This window comes from Alexandromys fortis, unplaced genomic scaffold (assembly GCF_014885135.2).
Source record: "Alexandromys fortis isolate MF-2015 unplaced genomic scaffold, M_Fortis_MF-2015_v1.1 scaffold_123, whole genome shotgun sequence".
In the NCBI taxonomy this organism is placed as follows: domain Eukaryota; kingdom Metazoa; phylum Chordata; class Mammalia; order Rodentia; family Cricetidae; genus Alexandromys; species Alexandromys fortis.
Window position 1 is genome coordinate 4826974 of NW_026068003.1, and position 21049 is coordinate 4848022.

The following is a 21049-nucleotide window of genomic DNA, read 5'->3' on the forward strand; positions in this document are numbered from 1 at the left end:
TTCCTCTCGTTTACACCACTCGCTCACTCAGCAAACCCTTATTTATCCTATGATGCAAGCATAATCTGCCCAACATCAGATCCCGAGTGAGTGGAGTGCGAATTAGTGGAATTCTGGGCAGCCTCTCAGCAGCCCACACCAACAGAGTGCTCCTGAGAGTCACCTCTGCCCTGCTTTTCCCGCCTCTCCCGGCTTCTTCTGCTTCAGTGGGGCTTTCAGAGGAGACGGAAGAGAAGGTGGGCTCCAACACACGTTCTTAGGACATTTGAATAATTATTTATTGAGAAGCCACAGTCTCCCACACTTTTACAACTGTAGGCTTTTTATATAAGGCAAAAAGCAAGATGGATCCACTATTTTCCACAGAAAGAAACAGGTCTACAGCGGACCCCAGGGTCGCTCAGTTACAGGTCCAAGAGCAATGTACATGACAGATATAAAAAACAGTGTGGAACAAAATAATTGAAGTTATGGTTACAGTCTACTGGAGGAAATATCCATATCTTATTATAAATACATTTATAGTCTAGGGTTGTCATTTCAATAGGCTTTGTTTTGTTTTGTGATTTTTTTTTACATATACAGTTATTGAAACAGAAAAGCAAAATGTAACATTTACTAGGATAAACTTTGACAGAAGACAGTTGGTCTGAACTTTGCTTGATGCTAAGTCCCGATCTGATGGCCCCCTTGAAATTAATCCATTGATATGTAACTTTTTTTTAGTGGGGGAAACTACATGAATAAATGCAAAGCTGGGTTAACCAGGACACAAGGGGTCCACTGCTTTCAGTTTTAGGGGATGGGAAAAGCTTAAGTTGGCTGTTGGAACCATGCCATTTTTTTCCCATCCCATAGACCAAGAACAAATCTGAAACCCAAATCAAGCAGTTCTGTTAAATTAATCTATTCATGTACCCATTTAAATACCTGGTACCCACATATATAAAACAGAGACATGGAAATGCCCAGCATGATAGCTCCCATGGCCACTTCCCATCAGCGCATACGTAGTACAGGGTGAAGCATTTTTGTTCTGCTAACAACAGGGACACACCTAGCAGCTGAACTATGTATCCTCTCCATGAACAGGGTTTAAGAATGGTGTTCCATATTGCTTGTAAACATATAGACACAGAAACCAGGAAACCATGGATCTGAAGGTTAATCTTGGTACCACGTAGCTAAAATGGTAAGTGTTTTGGTAAACATCTCATGGGGATGGTAGTTGACAGAAAATTCCCTAATGGAGTTAACTAACAGACTAAGGACATGCATTGATTACAGGACTCCACCCCAGGGGACTCTTCGAACCGGAGAATGGTCTAGTCGTCTTCTTCATCTTCCTCATCACTGTCCTTCATGCTGATGCCTTGTAATCCCCCACCCTCGCTCACTGACGCTGTAGCTTCCTCCACAGTGAGGCGGTTTCGGATGGTCTCATAGGTCTTGCTGTTTAAGGTAGAATCCAGGACGCCTTGCAATCGGAAATCTCTATAGGTTTTCTACAGGGAGAAAAGATAAAGTGGTGAGAGAGATTCTTATCACCAAGGCGAGGAGCGAGAGGGTGCAAAGCCGGCACAAGGGTAAGAGTCATGACTTTAGTTAGGTGTCACTCTTTATGAATTGGAAAAAGTAAAACGTCATTCCGTTCAGCTTTTACTTGGACTGAGAACCGAGACTCAACTGAATGACAGAAAACGAGAAACTGTGACAGGATAAACTATATTAGATGAGACAAAGCAAAGAACATAAGCTTGTGTTTATTCAGATCCATGAAGGGAAATGTTTCCTAGCTGTTTCCCCCTCCCTTGGTCTGGTTCTTTCCCTTAGGTTATTATAAGAACGTGATCGGCAGTATAAGGGGCTCGAACATATACACAATGAAGGTGGCAATTGATTATGGCATTTTGTGACTTCCGTTGCAGTCTAGTTTTTGGAGATTTTGTCTGTTATAATTGCACGAGCCACTTCCCTCTCTCTCATTCACAAGACAGACATATGCATTTGGTATATGAAACCTATCACGGGCAGCCACAGTGATGGGCAAGATGGAGCGCTAATGCCTCATCAATATGTTGCAGGCATGTGACTCATGCCTTGTCTCCCTGGGAAAGATCTGTATCCATTTTGTTCACAACTTTATGTTCTCAGGGAAGAAATCTGGCACCTTTTCAAGAACAATGGTTGGTGTTGCTGTATTACGAGCTCCTTTGTTCCTTAATACAATTTCTCTCGGATTTCCTTAGGTATCCCAAGGACTGTTTCCCAGGAACTCCTTTGGTGTTAACTGAACATGACCAGAAGCATCTGACTGCTATCTAGTTTAAATATGTATATGGTTTCTTTCTAACTACGAGTTTTCTCATTACACGGCAGAACATTTCAGCTACTAATTCTCTCCTTCGCTTTTTTTTACCTGTTTCTGCAGAACACTTGAGACACGGTCAAGAGGGAGAGTAGTAATGTATTCCAATATGACTCCCATGTTATTTGTGTCTTTAATAGCACGCCTAGTGCTGCTATGCTACCAGTAATCCCAAGGTCAACACACATTTTCGGTCACAGGTTGTACTGACTACACAGTTAATCAGTGAGGCAGTCACGTGACGTTATGGACAGGATGACCACATGCCCCTTTGTGGCTGATTTATTCGCCACACCTTCTCTCTCTTTGTAAGTCACCTGGTTTAGATATCGTTCCAAAGTCATCTTATGGCGCTAGGGAAATTCTCCTGAGAAGACAGGAACAGTTAGGTAGCTTTTCATGTGATGGGATGGATAAGAGACTGATTAGATGTTAGGTCCAGAACAGATTAAATAGCCAAATGACTTACTATGCCTTCTGAACTTTCCAGTTAGCTGTTCTGTGGCCACTTAAAATAATATAATTGTTGCCAGACTATGGCAGGAAAAGTAGAGTTTAAAATGCTCGAGTAGTCTCTTCTTCATTCAAATTCCAGAGCAGCGTGCGTTCTACTTAGCTGCTAACTGCCTAATGGTAGAGATGATGGCTATTCAGATCTCAATCCTTCACTTGCTAATATGAAGATGCTCACCTTCACCTAGCGATGGGTGGACAAACACATGCTTTCTGGATGAGGAATGGATGGATGAATGAAGGGACTCTGTCTTTCGAGGCAGGAAAGAGGTCGAGGACCCTTGGAAATTTGTGAAGGAACACTCTGGGTGTGTCCCTGAACTGGAGGTGGGGGATTCTGTCTCAGTCTCCTTGTTAAGTAGACATTCTGGAGAAAGTAAGAGATTCCTATCCAGTGACATTTCTGTGTTCCTCTGTAGTTCACGACTGTGTATATGTTTGTTTTTGGCAGATGGCAAAAATTAAGCCTCCTCTCTGGCATATTATTATCTTAATAAGATACTGCTAATTTTTGACAAGGATTTGGAAATACCAGTTTTGGGAAGAAAATTGGAAAATCCGCAATTATGGTATTTTCTTTTCATGTCTACATGATCAGGTAAGGGCCAAATAGAATTATCATTTATACTCTATACTACACACACACAGACACACACAAAAGAAAAAAAAAGAGAAAAAAAAATAGTTACACCAAGGAAAGAAACTCAGAGGATCTGGCAACGCTTAGTGAACTTGTCTTAAGGAACTGACTCCAAAAAATTGAGAAAATTAAGCCGAGGACACCATTCAAGTGCATATATTCCTTTTGCAGCAGCTGCAGTTACATCCTGGCTGCAACCTTCTCCAGGGTGGAGGCTTTGTGAGATGTAATGCAGATGATAATAACTCCTTAATTACACACAATGGAACTGTAATTGGGCTTTAGTCGGCACTGAGGTAGAAGAGCACCTTCAGGGGGATGGGGCGAATCCAAAGGAGACCAAGAAGCAGGGCAGGGAGAAATTTTTTGGCAAACTGCTAAGAAAATTCAGCTACACTTATTACTAAAATATTTTAATGGAGATTTCTGCGCATTGAATAGGAGTTTTGCATACAAATGTTTTTTTTTTTTTTTTTAAAAAAAACCCTCTATGGTGAAGCACCGAATGGAAACTGAAATGATCAAAAACCGTATTTACCCCCTTCTGAGATCTTATTATTTCATGTAAACCGCTTCGATTTCACGCTGAAATAATTATCATTAGTCCATGGCACACACAGAAGAACAGGGGAACAGAGCCACTTCCAGGGCATGTTGTCTCACCCTCGTGATCCTGTACATTTGATTGTGTGCACGCATTGTCAGAGAAACCACTCCAATTAACTATGAGAACAATATTGATTTGCATTCCGATAAAGATCACGGAACACATTTAGAAATAGCTGGGGGTAAATATTTCCACTAAATTAATTGTGGCAAAATTTTATATAATGAAACCCTAAAAGAAATTGGTAATTTATGCAATTCACATAATGGTGCCCAAAGCAAGCTTTTAAAGGCGCCATGCCACAGCCAGGGCGCCAGAGTCTCGGTGACATTTTGTGTGTGGCAAATATACATGATATTTTTTTCTATATAGACAATGATATCGATGCCCACTCCCACCCCCGCCCCTTTTAAACTAAGCTGCCTTTGATGTCTCAGTATGAAATTAAGCATGCGCCACACAGAAACTCCATAGGCCTTCCCTGCATGCAATGCTGGCTGTTGTGTACATAAGCAGGTACTATCTGTGCAGGGGAGACCTGCAGCTCGCCAGTGAAGTGTCTTTCGACCGGCTGCTGGCAAAGAAGGCGGCTTCGCTCTTTTACCTTCACCATCCTAATGAGTGTTTTCAGCTGGTAAATGTGAAGCTGGAGGTCCATCCGGTCGGTCAGCCAGGTGCAGATGACATTCATGGAGCTGTTGTACCATTGCTGAAAGAGAGACAAAAGTTCTCCAGGCAACATGTCACGGAGGGGCGACAGCTCAGGGAGGGAACGGGTCACATCTGCACACCTGCTCTGCTCCAGAGGAAACAAGATGGTCAAACAGAATCGGAAGGCACAGAAGACCATGATCATCAAGTCACACAAATGAGGTGCTGGTTCAGTCTAGACCAGGGCGGTGTGGGCTGGGGACTGAACCTGGCACCTTCAGACTACACACAGCACATCCATGGTGCATTCCTGAAGACTGTCTCTGGTGCTCTTGGCTCTCGTCTGAATCGGTCCATTTTACTCAGGAGTGATTCAAGGCTTTGCTCCATTCCCCAATGCCATTGTCTCGAGGGGCAGAAGAGAGACAGGGGTGCCCTGACTGGCACTTACCTTCGGAAAAGGGCCCCAGCATGTGCAATTCTGAGAACCAGGTGGGAAGCCTGGGAAATTGAGGGGTGGGTATTTACCACCATTCGCTCAACTGGGGTATTCGTAATCTGGACAGCAAAGGAGGATTTCTCTTTAAGGGCCAAACTGTTCTGGGCAGTGTTTATGTGCCCTGCATTAGCTGTGCAATCTGTTTTAATCCTAGCACAAAAAAATTATGGAATATGAGAAGGAAAAAAAACCCCTCTCTACAAATGAGCTCATTTCAAGCTGTTGAAATCATACTTCCCCTTATGGGGGTTAAATTTTGCTTCTTGTCTGTGAAAAATGCTCGAAGCTGTGTCACTTGAGACTGCCACCCCTGTGGTGCAGGAAGTCTCTGGTGCAGTATAATTTTGCAGTACGGCTCATATATTCATAAATCTCACTCAGAGACATATGAACAGTGTTATGAAGTGTCAGGAGGAAAAAAAAATCTAATCTTTTAAACTTCACCAGGTTTCATTACGCTCCACCGCGTACACCAAACAATTTACAAATAAAATGAAAAGGTGTGGATGGACCTATAGATTCATTTATCCGACGTCTACATGAACTGGGCACCGAAGGAAAGAGAGGAGTCAGGGAACTGAGGCGATGCGCACACTCACACTAGCCCGCGCACACAGGCACACACACACACACACATCGCACACCAGTGGGGATTCGAAAAGCATAAATAAAAACATGTTTCTGATGGTAACTCCACCCTTTCTCACCTACAGATCATCCAAAATCAGTTTATGCCCAACACTCACAGCTTTTCTGAAGCCTTGTTTCTGACTTAATTTCTTTAAAAAAAAAAATTAATTTGGGGTTTTACTTGCAAGGTAGAACTGCCAAGTCTCACCTTGCGAGAAACTACAGCGCCGTCGCAGCCATGGCGTACAGAAGCCCTCTTTGCATCATTCCTATCTAGGCTCAGTCCCCATCGGAGCCAAGTGTGGCTCTCTTTGGAGCCTAGCCGCAACAGGGACCAAGCTACCCCATGAGGGGAGGCAGCGCAGCCGCCTCACAGCCAGCTCCTGCTCTTTTAAAGATCACGGAGGAGAAACTGTCAGTTGTGGGAACCGTCTGTCCCTCCCCAGGGAGCAGGCGGCTGGGGGTGGGGGTTTCCTGTTGAGATGGGCAGTTCACTCTCCGGGAGAGTGTGTGATCGGTAGGGGTCAAGCCGCTTCAGGCGTGGACAGGTTTTCCCCTCTAGGGGTGAGAACAGTTTTTTTTTCCTGAAACTTTTTTTTAGGGAGGGGTAGTGGTGGCTGTGTGTGGAGGGTGTTTTTGGCACCTCCTGTTTCGGGATTCTGCTGCGTTTGCTGCTACTACATCTGGGTTTATTAGGAGGCTCTGGGGACAGGAGAAGCCTTGGCTCATAGGTGAGCATGCAGCTTCATGATGCCTGGGCAATTAGGGGCTCTCCTGGGTTTACCTAGGCCTTCAATTGAAATTTACTTGCTGTATCTGGCATGCACTCCACTTTATCCTGGAATAATTTCTCCTTATGTTTGTTCTCCCAGGGGGTTGGAAGGTGACCTTCAAGAAGTTCATGTGACTACATGGCCAAACATACATGCTCATAACCTTGTGATGGATACACGCCTGGGACACAAAAGAGGAGTGTGGCACTCTGGCTTCTAGGCAGAGGTGGCATTTTGCTTTGGCTGTGACAACAGGCAAACCAGTGCTGGCTTCTATCACTGCCAGCAAGCCTGGTGCAACATGCCTTTTTCTCTTTACTGAGAGACGCGCCACCTTTCAGGGGAAAAAAAAATATAGCACCCCCCCTTCCATTTTACATAGGCAGTTCTCACTCTTGAAAATGGCTTTTAAATAGCACAATAAATAAATAAAAATTAAAAATACAAATTAAAAGGTAGGCTGCTGTCGACAGCCTTGCACTGCCGGAGAAGGCCAGGGAGGGAGGGGGAAGTACACACAGGAGAGAAAGAGAGAGAGCGAGAGCAAGGCAACTGAGCACACTGCCACCCCAGGAGCAAGAACGTCCTGGAACATCCGAGCCTCTCCTGAATCGCACATCTAGCAGGAGAAGTGTAAAACATGGATGGTGCCCCATTGGCTACACACTCAAAGAGGCAAAAGGGAGAAAGTGAGTCCTTTCCAAACCTTATGCTCAGCAGAGGGAATCGGAGACGCGTTAAGATGCCATGCAGCCAGTGCTAATTCGCATTTCCAGCAAGGGCGTCGAAAGGCATGTAGATGTTGGAGAAAGAAGGAGGCATTGCCTTCTAGAACTTTACAGTGTTAGAGGTGACAGCCATCTTCACAGTATCCATCGGAAAGGAGGAAACAAAGGCCCAGAGAGGGTTAGCGACTTATTCAAGAACACACAGGAAGTATTCTGGGTACAGGCGTGTGATGGTCAGCAGAGCCAATCTGTGACCCCTCTCCCCAACTCTCTAACTGGGGATAGCTTATGGGTTACTAGAAGCAGGCCCCAGAGGAAGGCTTCTCCCCCCCCCCCCCCCAGAACCCAGCCAGAACCGCAAACCGTGACTGTCTCCATTTTCTACCGCCTAACCAGAACGCATGGCAGCTCTTCGGGGAGTCACGTTCGCTGTGTTTGATGTCAACGCTAAGACGGCAGATTTGTTATGATTCTTCGAAAGAGGGAATTCCTAAAACAGCTGAAGTTCTCCCCGTTTTTGTGCTGTCTTTCTCAGACAGGTCTTTTCTGGAGCTATTTCAACACCTGAGCATGCAATGTTTGGTAACGTGTGCTTTCGCTCCGAGAAAGGAAAAGCAGGAGTCGACAACACTCATTGGATCGTTTGAATATCCTCATGATTTGCTCGCCGTTAATTTAGGGCTACTGATCTGAAACTTCCCAACAAGGCAACTTTATAAGAAAACACCACGGAAGTGAAACTGCCAGTGGACTGGGCTCTTTTAACATGCAGCCCTGGTGGTCATTCTGGGAATGCTGGAACATAAAGAAGGCTCATCTCACTGGCCTAGGGCTTCAGAGCCCCTGGAGGGCTGAAGAACTGCTGCTGAATCTCAGGTTGTGTCTAGAAAGTAGCTAGAAAGCCAGGGAACACCGCTTGCCTTCTCTCCCTCCTTCTTCTTTCCTTTTGCCACCAAAGCTACATCCTCAACCTTTTTGGTTTGGACTGTTTTAATTTTGAGATAGGGTCTCACTAAAGTGACCAGGCTGATTTTCAACTCAGTCCATAGCTCAGGCAGGCTCTGAACTTGTCATCTTGCATCTGGTCTCTGAGAAACCAGGACCACATGCCTGTACCACCCAGCTTGGCCCTTTCTCTCCCCCAACCGTCTTTTGCATCATCACCACTCAGCATAACCTTAAAATCTCATGCGCAAGGGATCTTCCCACTTCAGCCTCCCGAACGCTGGGCTGCAGGCATTCGTGATGGTACTACCAAGCTTCCTTGCTTTCTAGTAGGTGGCATTTAAGAGTGTTGGTCCTCATACACATCAGAGCTTGTGACTTTTGCCCTTAGAGAATGAGTTTACCGTTGTAAATGGGGATTCATTTGCCTTTTATAGGAGTCTTTCAATGAGCAAACAAAGGAAAGCTGGTGAAGGCCTCATGCCTGTACTTACTATACAGAGAAGCTGATATGACCTTCATCTTTGCCTTTGCCCTAGCCACCACCACTACCAACCATTATTGTGCTTCATCTCTCACTGCTTTATCTCTGCCTCTCAATCTAAAAGATAACAAATACCAAGGTGGGTGGAAGACATGGCCCCCACAGGGAGATCCCGGAATTGTGCACATGAGTCTCGAAGAGACATGGGGTAGCTCTTAGCAAATGGGATTCCACTTAAACTCAGGAAACCACCTTGGGTTCCCAAAGAACATTTTAAGCTGATGTTGATTTCTATCGAAGCGTTGGGTTAAAATGGCCCTCGGAATGAGTGATTTTTCAAACCTCGCAGGCGTAAGCTCAGTAACAGCCTATTTGGTCACGTGTTAGCTGGATCGCCTCAAACACACTGCTTCACTCTGTGACTTCCAGCCTTCTCTTGAGTGTCAACGGCAGCACCGACTTCATAAGGTCGCTGAAAGCATTAGGAGGTTATTTTTGTATAGGTGCCTACCAGCCCGAGTGCCTCACAAGAAGCATTCAAGGAAACAGCTTTCACTCACAGATGCTTTCAAAGTCTAGCACAAAGTTATTGTCTTGATCCATTTCTAGCAGAAACTTGGTCGCTGATACTCAGATTTCTGAGGCCACATAGTCTGCTCACAAGCACACTGACTTCCGGAGGGCAATTATAACATTCAGCATGTACCGTTATAATATGGTTTGTTATGACCAGGACCAGGGTGAGGCAGTGGACAACATCATGAGAGACCAGGACCACATACAAACATCACTGAAAAATCTGATATTCATCAAGGATTTTTGGACCTTAATTTTAATTTTTTGAATGTCTCAAATATTAAAATGTAATTTAAAATTTCAACAATTGTAAAAATTGAAAAAAATATAAGTTAATAAATATTAAAGCCAACAATAGTTGGTTCCCCCCTCACTAAACTCTGCGATGAAGAAGTGACTCCTGAATCTTTGTCTAGGTCTTCCTTTGGTTTAGCTGCTGGCTGGCTGGAAGCCTCATGCCCTGAAAACCTGAAGTGTTGATAGGTAAGACAAATAATTAACGCCTGACAAGGTAGGGCTGCCAGAAACTGGGCTCCACTCAGAGATGGCTAACCCCAGTGAGCAGCACAGCCTGGCGCCGGAGTGCTTTCTGATGAGGTTCTATTTTCTGCCACTATTAACTACCACTCAGATTTTTTATTTTGAGACAGCGTCTCCTCATATACCTCTGGCTGTCCTGAACTTGCTAGATCAGGCTAGCCTCTTTTTTCCTGCAGCCATCCTCCTGCCTTTGCCTCCTGATACTGAGATACTGGTAAGGAAGTACCACCATGCCCGGCTGTAAGCCCTAATTGTGGTCCCAGCACTATGGAATTAATCTGATGTCCTCTACAGACTTTGTTGTTAGGGGTACACTGGTTTTTGGAATGAGCCACATGTCACAGATGAGCAGCAGCCGAAGCTGGGCACAGAGGCCAAAAGAGTATTTACCTATTCACATAATGCAAAAATCATTTACCTCAACTGATAGAAATGCCTTAACAGACCAGATGATTCTCTGACTTAGAGATACTTGTCTTTAGTGCCTGTTCCCCAAAAAGTACTGTTTTGTGCAGAATAATGATACAAAACCCTAGGCATGCAATAGATAATCCCAGGTGCGTGCACACACAGAGTTAGTCAAAACAATTATGGAACACTGATCTGTACATATGTTTTACGTACAGATCCTACATAAATCATACTAGAAGCATGATACAATTTAATTGTTGAATCAAACAACTATAAAGAGCTCCATTTTGTATATTTTAGTAAGCACTGAGGTAGTCTGAAGCTTTTTTGTTTTGTTTTGTATTCTTTTGGTTTTTCTAACCACCAAATCAATGGGGTGTTTTTTATTCAATTCCATTGTGTTAAGAAGGCAAGGACTGGCTCTGCACAATCAGTGTTGGTTCTAGGTGTCTCACGGCCAACCTGCTCAGTCCTGAACCTGACTCAGAAGTGTGCAGCTAGGGCCATGCTGTTCAGTCTGTTTCTACTGGAGCCCAGGCTTGTCTCGGAGTGCTAAAGAAGGCTCATTTGATGAGCTTAGAAAGTGGCTACACGGATAATGGGGACCTGGGGATATTGCCACGGGAAGCTCCTCAATGACTTGAAAGGGGTGGGAAGACCACCCCTGTTCACAGGAGAAGTGACTTGAAAAGGCTGGGTGCGACAAGCGATACCGTTTCTTAGCCAGAACAAACATAGTTTCCTTTTCCCCAGCATAGTTCGAGATACATTGGTAATTCCGCGCTTGCTGGTGGGAGAAGTGTTGTACTAGGGCAGTTTGTTTCCAAGGGGGAAGACATAATGTCTTGAATTTCTCTAACAGTTTTATAGATGGAAAGGTTTTTAACACTAACCACATTCGGCCTGGAGATGACTTATCCTAAGCTACAGACTCTTCAGTGAAAAGAGAGAACGAAACAGCAGAACTTTAGCCCATTGGATGGACTTCATTCCTTCCCATGAACTCTAAGGCATCAGCAGGAACCTTGAGAGGAGAGTCCCTGTCAGCAAAAAAGTCTCAAACCCAGGAAAACCAGCCCAGTTTAAAGCCAGGCTCCGCGGTTGCAGCCTAGGCAGGCCCTGAACTGGTCCTTCTGCTCAGCTTCCCAAGCAGCTGGAGTTAGAGGAACACACGACTAGGTCCAGCTTGCTTTTCTATCTGAGGGAAATTTTACTGACGTATCTATCCTCTGCTTACTGTGGTGCCTGACTTTAATTAAAACACACGCACACGTGTGTTCATACAGATACATGTGCCACCCCGTGCCATAGTTGAGGACAATGCTTAGCTCAGTATCCTAAAAAGGAAGCCAGAGAAATGATAGTATTTGGCCCAGGGTTAATAGCCACATTTTCCCACATTTTTCTTTGAATAAATACTTGTGATATTATCAAATAGATCCAGTATATTCCCTGTCTCAGTGGTAAGCATGGCTCGCGAGTGTGACCTCATTTCTTTAAGCATGTACGTCCTTTGAAATTGGTCCACTTGAAGCACGGACGCAGAAAAGCAAACGACGAAAGGCCAGGGATCTCATAGCTGACCCGCCAGCTGGATGGTAGCTAAATTTTCTCGACTCATTTCACCCTAAAGATGGAGGGAGGGAAACTCTGACATAAAGTGGTCCAGGATCCAGGAAGCCATGGAGTACACTCTCAAGTCTGCAAGGCTGCTCAACCTGGTGGCTAACGGGATACACTTTACTCTCCCCTTTGTGACATGGCAAACTCACATCCATCTCTCTGTACTTCAGTCTCCTCGCCCAGGAAACAGAGACACAATAAAGCCTGAGTGCTGTTAGTGTAGGCAGAGCGTTTTCAACAGTTCTAGGTACAGCCTAGGCTTGGGTTGTTTGTTCCTACGTGAGCCATGCTGTCCCACCCTGCTTCACACAGAGGACACCAAATCACCCTGAGTAGAAGCTGTTCCGCACTGCTCTCTGGACAGCTTGCATTATCCTGGGAATACCTGAGCAAATAGGTCATGTGCTAACCAACCTGTGCCTTTGGACTGAAGAGGCGCAGGGAATGCTGGGGGTTTTGAGCCTTTATCTGGAAAGTACCTTTCCCCAGCCAGGTGCAAGGGAAACCTGCTCAGCACCTCATGGATGGAAGGAGCGGCATTTTCTGTTGGCAGGGAGTCCGAAAGGAAGATGATAGCCCCCGGCCACACCCCTGTGACTAAGCTCTTCACTGTGGATTTTTTTCTGAGACAAAAGTGAGTTATTATTAGTTAGAACAACAGCAAAAAAAAAAAAGATCCCATAGCTTTTCAAAATGGCTGTATTGAAATACTGTAATAAAATATTTTACACTGAGGTTTCGATGCATATTTATTCCTTACAACTTGGGTAATTTAAGAACCTGTGAAACATATCATCCAGGCTTTCTTTAAATTCTACCAAAGGCCTCATAGCTTTATTAAGCCACAGTCCAGTGGGCTGCTCAGGCCAAGCAGTCCCATGGATTGGGTGTTATTCAGCATCCTGATCAAAGATTCAAGGGTCTGAGAAAGAAACCTGGCTTGTGCAAGCCATCTCTGCCGAGTGGGCAGAACACGAAAAGACTGCATGGAGTTCATAGCAAGTTTTTGGATTTGTCAAAGCTCCCCAAAAGCTAAATCAACACATTCTAAAAGGGCATATCATCCAAACGCTTGAAGGAGTAGGGCACTGTTGAAGGATGCAATCTTTTGCCTCGCTTGAGTGTTGCTATAATTCAGGATCCCATCCTCCCCAACAACTGCTCTCAGAACGGGTATTTCCCAGCCATGGCTTCGGGACGCTTGGCTAAAAGTATCAAGCTATAATTAGACACCCAAGTTAGAGGTTACAGACCAGCAGAATGACCTCAGATGCTCAATGTCCTTTGTAACTTAAGGTGGGCTATGGTTTCCACTTGACACTCCTGCATCTTTGGATGCATCAAAACCTACCTCAGGAGGCCTTTATAATGGTTATGGAGGCGCTTTGAGGTAGCTGGGTCCTCGCTGGGTACTGCTGTGTGAGAGAGGGCTGACTGACTGATTGCCATCGGCAGAGTTGAGGGGGAGCCAGTTCCTTGCTTGCTATCAGTCTCTTCCCATGAGGGAGGAGTCCTCTATGCAGAAGAAACAGTTCTCTAAAAACATATATTGCTACTGCCGTTGTCTAGAGAACTTGCGTATGAAGTTTTGAAGTTGAGAGCAATCTCATTTTAATTCCCCTTAAGGCACCTGCGTGGTTATCTTTCAATATTATGGTTCTTACAACAGATGGCTATTTATTGTAGACCCCATTTCAACTCTTTAAACCCGAGGCGGAGAGAACTAGCCCTACCATAAGGAATGCGTTAGCATCGGCGTTACAGATGAATGGTCAGCATGAGGAGTGAGTCCAAACTTGCACTCCTGACTTAATTCCCTGCTGCCTTCCAACTCGGCAGACTCACCAACATTAGTTGTTTAGGGAAGGGCAGGAAGAAAGGGGACAGTCTGCAACAATCCTTTCTGAAAGCAACGGGGCAGGAGAAGAGTTCAAAGCTCAGGTTACGTGGGTGATGTCAGTCTCAGGAAGAGATGCATGTGTGTGTGTGTGTGTATGCCATGATAATATTTGGTTAACCTGTTGGCAGATTCGGTAAACTATATAAGCTAGTCAACACCGGAGTGTTAATGATTTTGTTGCTGCTAAATCAACCATAATGTATGAAACACAACATGTCAGAAAGCCCCCTTTTTATCTTCCCCTTCTCAGTGAGGTGGATGGGTGGATGTCTGTGAGGAGACAGGATTCCTCTGAAATTAGGTTTTATTTCCTAATAAACATGATATTGCTGGACATAATTTGTCACCTTTGAATCAGAAAATGAAGTCAAACATCAACTCACAGATACGTCCTTAAAGACGGAAACACCTATGATGGGAAAGCGAAGGCTCTTAATGTAATTTTCAATCGCAGATCCTTCTTCAGCTCTAATGCAAATACCACTCTTGCACTCTTCTTTCTGCAAGCTGGGTAAATGCTATTATAGAGAGACAGCCCAGCAAACACACTCTGGGTAGTGATGTAAAAACTGACAGCCAGGTCTCAAAGAGACGTTTGAGCACCCAGGATGGAGATCGCTTTATTCACAATAGCCTAGAGATAGAAGCAATCCTCTGTCGGTCAGGGGAGGCAAGGAAACCAAACACAGTAATTCGTCCAGCCTTGAAAAAGAGGGAAATCCTGTCTTATGCCTCAGATGGATGCACCCTTAGGACATTATGCAAAGTAAAACAAATCAGAACTAGTCACAAAAGCCACTGGATGATTCCACTTATAGAAAGGATATAGAGGAGTTAAATTCATAGAGACAGGAGGTAGGGCGGTGGTTGGCAGGGGCTGAAGGGAGTAACAACTCGGGGGTTGTAGTATACACAGAGTTCTAGCTAAGAAAGATAAAGTGAGTGCTAGGGATTGCTTGCAAAGTACCAAATTCACTTAGCGATGTGGAACTGTACTTGGTGGAGCTCAAAACACTTGTAATGGCACATTTTGCACTATGTAACTTTACTTTTAACACACACACACACACACGGGAAATAAAAATCACTTCTCATACCACAAAGAAAATTTTGCTTTATGTAATGTACACATTCTTTATAAAAATTGTGTGTTCAAGCCGGGCGGTGGTGGCGCACGCCTGTAATCCCAGCACTCGGGAGGCAGAGGCAGGTGGATCTCTGGGAGTTCGAGGCCAGCCTGGTCTACAAGAGCTAGTTTCAGGACGGGCACCAAAGCTACAGAGAAACCCTGTCTTGAAAAACCAAAAAAAAAAAAAAATTGTGTGTTCATGTGTGCGAGTGTGTGTGTGGTATATGTGCACGTGTGTAGAGTGTGTATGTGTGCATGTGTGTGTATGTGTGTGTGCATGCGCGCACACACCATGTATGTGTGTGTGTGTGTATGCGCGTGCCTGTGAGGCTACAGGAGGTCAGGTGTCCTCCTCTATCAATCCCTGCCTTAGTCCCTTGAGACATCGGAACTGGAGATTGCCGTTTTCAGCAAGGCTGGCAGCCAGCAAACCCCAGGACTCCTTCGTGTCTTCCTCCCGAGCTCAAGTATTAGAGTTGCATGCTGCCATGCCTGGTTTTTTCACTTGGGTGCTAGAGATTTGAGCAGCAAGAGCTCTTACTCAATGAGTTATCTTTTTAGCCACTCAATGGACAGCTTCTAAGCTGGAATGCCCAATCATATTTCACAAAAAAGAGAACAACGTGTATGAGCTAAATAGAGGGCGCTTCTTTTACGCTCAGGATGGAAACAGTTCCTCCAGGTTGAGTTTGGAGATGGCAAGGCACAAAGAACAAATCTGGTAGCATGTATGTGGTTTATTTAAAACATACCATGAGGCCAGCATTCCGAATTCCATGAAACGCATTGACTGGAGGCCAGAGCTGCCTGAGACTCCTTATCCAGGACCATCCTTAACTGAGGACTGGGTCCAAGCAACAGACAAGCATCTGTTTCTTTCTTTCCTTTTCTTTTAGGTACTGAGTGACACATTACTTCATATATTTTCAGCCTCACCATCTCCGAACTGACCCCCACTAAATCCTACTCTCCTGAGCCCGGGTTTGATCAAGTGGCTCTCAGCACCAAGACCCTGGTTCCCCAAAAGGGCAGTACCCCCCTACCCAGCATTGTTCACCCTAAGTCTAAAGATTTATTAAGGTTTGGAATGTGTGTTCAGGAAGCCCTTATTTTAGGAAACAATTAAGTAGAATTAGGCTAATAATGCGAGGCAGGCAAAGCTTTTGCCCTTTGCCGAGCAATCACTCCTACGTGGAACATTTATACTAATAAAAATCATGTATTTCTTAAATGCCTCAAAACGATCTTTGCACCCAGCTTGGCAATTAGCACTGCCCCACTGAGGAGAATTTACTCCCCAGGCACAGGGGGATTATCTCTGTTCTCTCTACCAATGTCTTCCCTCAGTAAAAAAATACAGTGTGAGGCTCTGGGTGGATGATGGAAATTTCCGCAGGCAGGAATCTTGCAGGAGGTTTATTTCCCATTGCATCTCAGAGAGTGGCAAGGCAGAGAAGGGAGGTTGAATGCCCTCTGCTAGTCCTTCATGTCAGTCACTCTATGCCTTTCCTTGGGCCTACAGGTTCTTGGTCCCTAGGAAGAAGACCAGCTTGGCTTCTTCTGCTGAGGAGATTGTTCCCTTACCATCACTATCAATGGGCCTTCTGAACCCCAAGCTCCCAGCTCTGGGCCTAGACAGGAAGTGACGGCTGGGCAAAAGAGGACACGGACCCTCCAGTGTGATATTCTGTCTCCTTGACAACACTCCAGCCGGTCGGTGGTGGCCTGGGGAACAGACTTTAATTTCTTTTCTTCCTCTGACTACCTTCCCGGCGCCATGCTTCTTTCTTCCCTCTTTCTCCAGACGCAAACGTTATGACATCCAACATAAAGTTGCCGAAATAGCAACCTTGTCTCTGAATATATAAATTGCAAAAATTGATATGAATAAATCTGCAAGTAGCACACTGATTGTGGCACATTTTTATCAAGACACGGCGCTCGGTTGCTCGGTGGCTTGGGGAGGGGGTGGTGTCATTACACATAGAGCAAACATCTGTAAATCCCAGCTTCTCTCAGGAGAAGTGAATGGAGACATGACCTCCTGTTCCTTGCCATGAACCCTGAGTTCACACTCATATTTTACATGTTACAGGAAGCCACAGCTCGCCCCAGGGGTGCTGCAAACAGACACGCAGAAGCCAGATGTAGCCCCCCCTCTCCTGCTCCCTAATGCACCTGAAGAAGCCGGCAACTCGACATTCAAAAGCTGACAGGCTCGTAGCTTAAGGTCACTTCAGATTTTGTAAAGCAGAGGACAAAACCAGGAATGCTTCTAGGGCTGGGCTGTCAGCGGGGAGGCAGAAGGATTACAAGGAACCTGTGACTCTGCCTCTTTCTGCCTTTGCTGGTAGTTTTTTTGTGTGTGAACAAGTGCCATACAACAGATTGAGCCTCGTATAAAGGCCTGAGACTGTGCAAAGGCTTCCCGCTGGGCCTCAGCTGTGCTTGCAATTAGCCATAGGCACGCAGTGATTATTGTTGGGGTAGCGGATGGCAATGCGAACTGACAAGTTTTATGGGGGAAGTTGGGAGTGGGGATGCTCTGCAAGTTTCTTTCTTTTCTCTTTTCTTCTTCTGAAAAAAAAAAAAAAAAACAACAACAACAACAAAAAAAACCCTCCACCCTTTTCCTTAGCCGACTGGAGCCTCCACGAAAGGGATCCCCACCCCTTCCCACCATCATTCAAAAGAGCCTTAAGAAAATTGTTGAAGGAATATTTCTCTTAGTGTTCAGAACTCGGGTTTTCTAGGTCAGAGCATCTCTGCTGCCATGTTTAATGTCAGAAATACCCATTTGCCTCGAATTAGCAGAGAGCTCGGAGTTGAGGGCAGGAGATTAAGCACACAAAATCACTCAGCAGGTGCCGGTCGGGTGGATTTGGGGGGCTGAGAAGTCTTTAAAACTGACTACAAGACATTATATACCTCTGACAAAAGAACATGGCAATCCTACCTGCTTGCTTTAACCACTATTGCTTGCCTGTTATTATGTGCTTTAATGCTCACAAGAGTAAAACTATTGCTGATACTACTCAATTACCATAGTAACTCACACCAGTGACCTCTTATCGCGGGCTCCCAGCCCAGCTGAACCCATCCAAAGACTCTGTGTCTCCTTTTATTTCCCCGGTGCCATATACTGGGACCGAACACTCCAAGCAGAAGCTCTCTTTCTCTTTGTCTCAGACAAGAGCTTGTTTCCAATTGTGAGAAAGGCCTTTTGAATCTACGATGGTTTGAGGTCTATGGATCTGAGGTTGTTGGACGAAGACACAGAACAATAGCCTGTAAAGAGAAAAGAGCACATGCGTGCATCAAAGGCAAGAGCCTCCCAGCTGCAGGAACCATGGAGATTCCCTTCAGGTCTCTAGCTATGGTCTCCAAAGTCTGAGAAGAGGCATCCTCGAGCCTCTTCTGGGGTCTGTGTGTGTGTGTGGGGGGTTGCTACAATTTTTATCCTATTCTTGGGCATAAGTACAGATAGGACAAAATGACGACCGGAGAGATTTAACTGTAGGTTTGATAAAGGAGATAAAAGTAACATCCACACACACACTTTTCTGCCACCTATTTCCCCACTTGTGAGTGTGTACGTGAGTGTGTCTGCACACACTGGCCACTATCTGAATGCCACTGGACACACGGACTCATTGCACTAGCAGTCCAAAAGCTCCAAGGAGTCCTGCAGAAAAGAAAGCCACACAGCTTTGTGTTTTTCCAAAGGTGTTTTGCAAAGGAGCCACTGTTCATGAGGCCCTTACTAATGAATATCTCTCAGGGTATTTGGGCCGCCACGAAGTCACACTGGAAAAGGAAGCTGTGTGCTGACACCCTTAACCACAATCACAGCAAAACCAAAGAGAGTGAGCGTTTAGGGAGTGCTGATGTGTCAGGGACTGATCTCGGCAGTTTGTGGACCTCAGGCTGAATTCTCCAGCCTCGAGGAGTAGACACATCGGAAGTCTGCTTTCTATAGGTCTATATAATGTGATAATTATAGGTAGTGGTTCTCTGTGGGCAAAGGAAATATACTAAGTCATATGTAATAAATTAGCCTTTAAGTTTGATTGCATTGTCCTGCTTCTGACCCTTAGAGAATCCAAAGCCTATGGGGGTTCTTTAAATCGATATTGTTTTCTATATCTTTGGTGTTAACGGAAGTGGAGAAGAAGGCAGACTCCTTTTGGAGTCCAGGTACTCAACCTTTTCTCTGTCTCTTCTGATCGGTGCCCGAGTTCTATACCCCAAATCAAAAAAATTCAGTTTCGCTCCCACAATCTGCTCTGCACTTCCTGTATGCACAAGACTTCCGAGACAGCCTTAGGAATCGGGTAAGATTCTGCAAGGCGGAACGACCCTGAACGCAAGACAGAACATTGGCCCCAGACCAGCTGTTCCAACCCATCCCCCAAGCAGATCAACAAGACCTGTCACAGAGAAACCAGGACTTTCTCCAGCCAGGATGCGTGCTGCTCAGACAAGTTCTTGTAGCAAATGTCAGGGGCTGACACCTCACTTTTGGCAAGTAGACCAGACATGGAACTGTGACATCTAGGAGAAAATGGGCTGTTCTCTAGCGTTACCTGGAAAGTGGTCTCCGATCATACCACTTCCCACTCCATGGGACGTAAACAATGAACCCAATGTGATTAATGTCAATCAGCATCTAGCCAGGCCTCATCTGCCACCTGGGTCTTCCAGGGCAGGTGTGCACTTTGGGCATTAACAAACTGACCACTGTGAACAATACTTTTTTTTTTCCCCTCCGAGGCCTATTTTTCTCTGGATATGTTGGGGGATTTAGGCACAGCCCTCACTGTGTATTGAGAAAAGGGACCCCCATGCTTTTAGCTTCTTTCCTCTCAAAGGAACCCACTGTTTTGAGAAAATGTATAGTTACAATCTGAATGCAGTCTCTACCACTTGAAGCTCTATTATGTGGAGAATGAGATTCTGGTTTTGGTGGCAACATCCTGCTCCCTGTTGTCTGTGTGAGAGGTGGGGATGATTTATCTGCGCACTATTCTGCTATGCATACACAAGGATTTAGACGAAGGAGTCGGCGCAGAAACCAAACTCAGATTATTCACGACGAGCGTCTGCCCACACCTCTGATTGCTTCTTAGGTATGGGCACGAACTGCATTTAAAGTTAACTGCATTAATTTGCAGGCAGATTGACGTCAGCAACTGAAATGAAAATTTGCATACCATATAGAAATGATTATAGAAATCATACTCTAAAATAAGGATGGTAACTCGTGTACAGAACGGAAAGATAACGTTGGGTGCCAACTTTTGTCCTTTTCAAACAGGAATGGCTAATCACATTAGGCTAATTTCATTATTTGCATATTAAACTTTCTATAGTCACGAGTCATTAGATTTTTGCCAGCCAAAGTCAAAGTTCTGAGGAAAATTCACCTTAACTTTAAAGAGTTGTGGGTCTGGGCTAAGGTGGTTTTAATCATCACTATGAGGGAACAGCTTGCATATTGACATAATTTCCATACGGTTACATGGGAAGAGGTCAGGTCCCGGCTAACTGCAGTCGGCTAAGTGCAGCCATTCAGGTCAAACCACACAGCTAGTTTCTAAGCAGATGATGAAAGCGCACAAATACCCCATCCGAAGTAGCGGCCAGAGCCCGGAGTTCAAAGGCAGCAGACCCAGCAACCCTAACTGGATCCAGAAGATTTCCCCAAAGTCCTCCAGTTTGAAAACTAAATCGATGTCAACTTTGCGAACACTGCTTCTTTGGGGGAGTGATTTTGCATCTCAGAGATGAGCAGAGATGGTGGCTTCCAAACAGCGATCCACAAAGGAGGGACTGAGGGGGTGGTCCCTGAAGCCCGAGGGAGAGAGAGATGGGATTCAGAAGAGAAGCCTGAGACCAGGCCGTAGGAGAGGAGACTGTTTCCTTGGGCCAGCGTAGGAAGGCACCATAAAGCGCCAGGAGGAGACCTTTGGGTGTCTAAGGTATTGCCTGCCAAAAGGAGCCAGGAAACACGTTCTGTTGCCGTGGCTCAG

The 21049-nt window shown here is 45.3% G+C and overlaps 1 protein-coding gene across 27 annotated transcripts in view; it reads right to left on the minus strand.

The window, feature by feature from the left end:
* Window positions 1-253: 253 nt before the first annotated feature.
* Window positions 254-21049, minus strand: part of Cadps (calcium dependent secretion activator) — a 436391-nt gene continuing 415595 nt past the window's right edge. For all 27 annotated transcript variants that reach the window (XM_050161168.1, XM_050161171.1, XM_050161161.1 and 24 more), the window contains 2 exons: window positions 4733-4837; window positions 254-1505 (listed from right to left, as the gene is read on the minus strand). In XM_050161168.1, the coding sequence (XP_050017125.1) occupies window positions 1326-1505; window positions 4733-4837 (285 nt within the window). In that variant the 3' untranslated portion in view covers window positions 254-1325. The remainder of the gene's footprint in view (window positions 1506-4732; window positions 4838-21049) is intronic.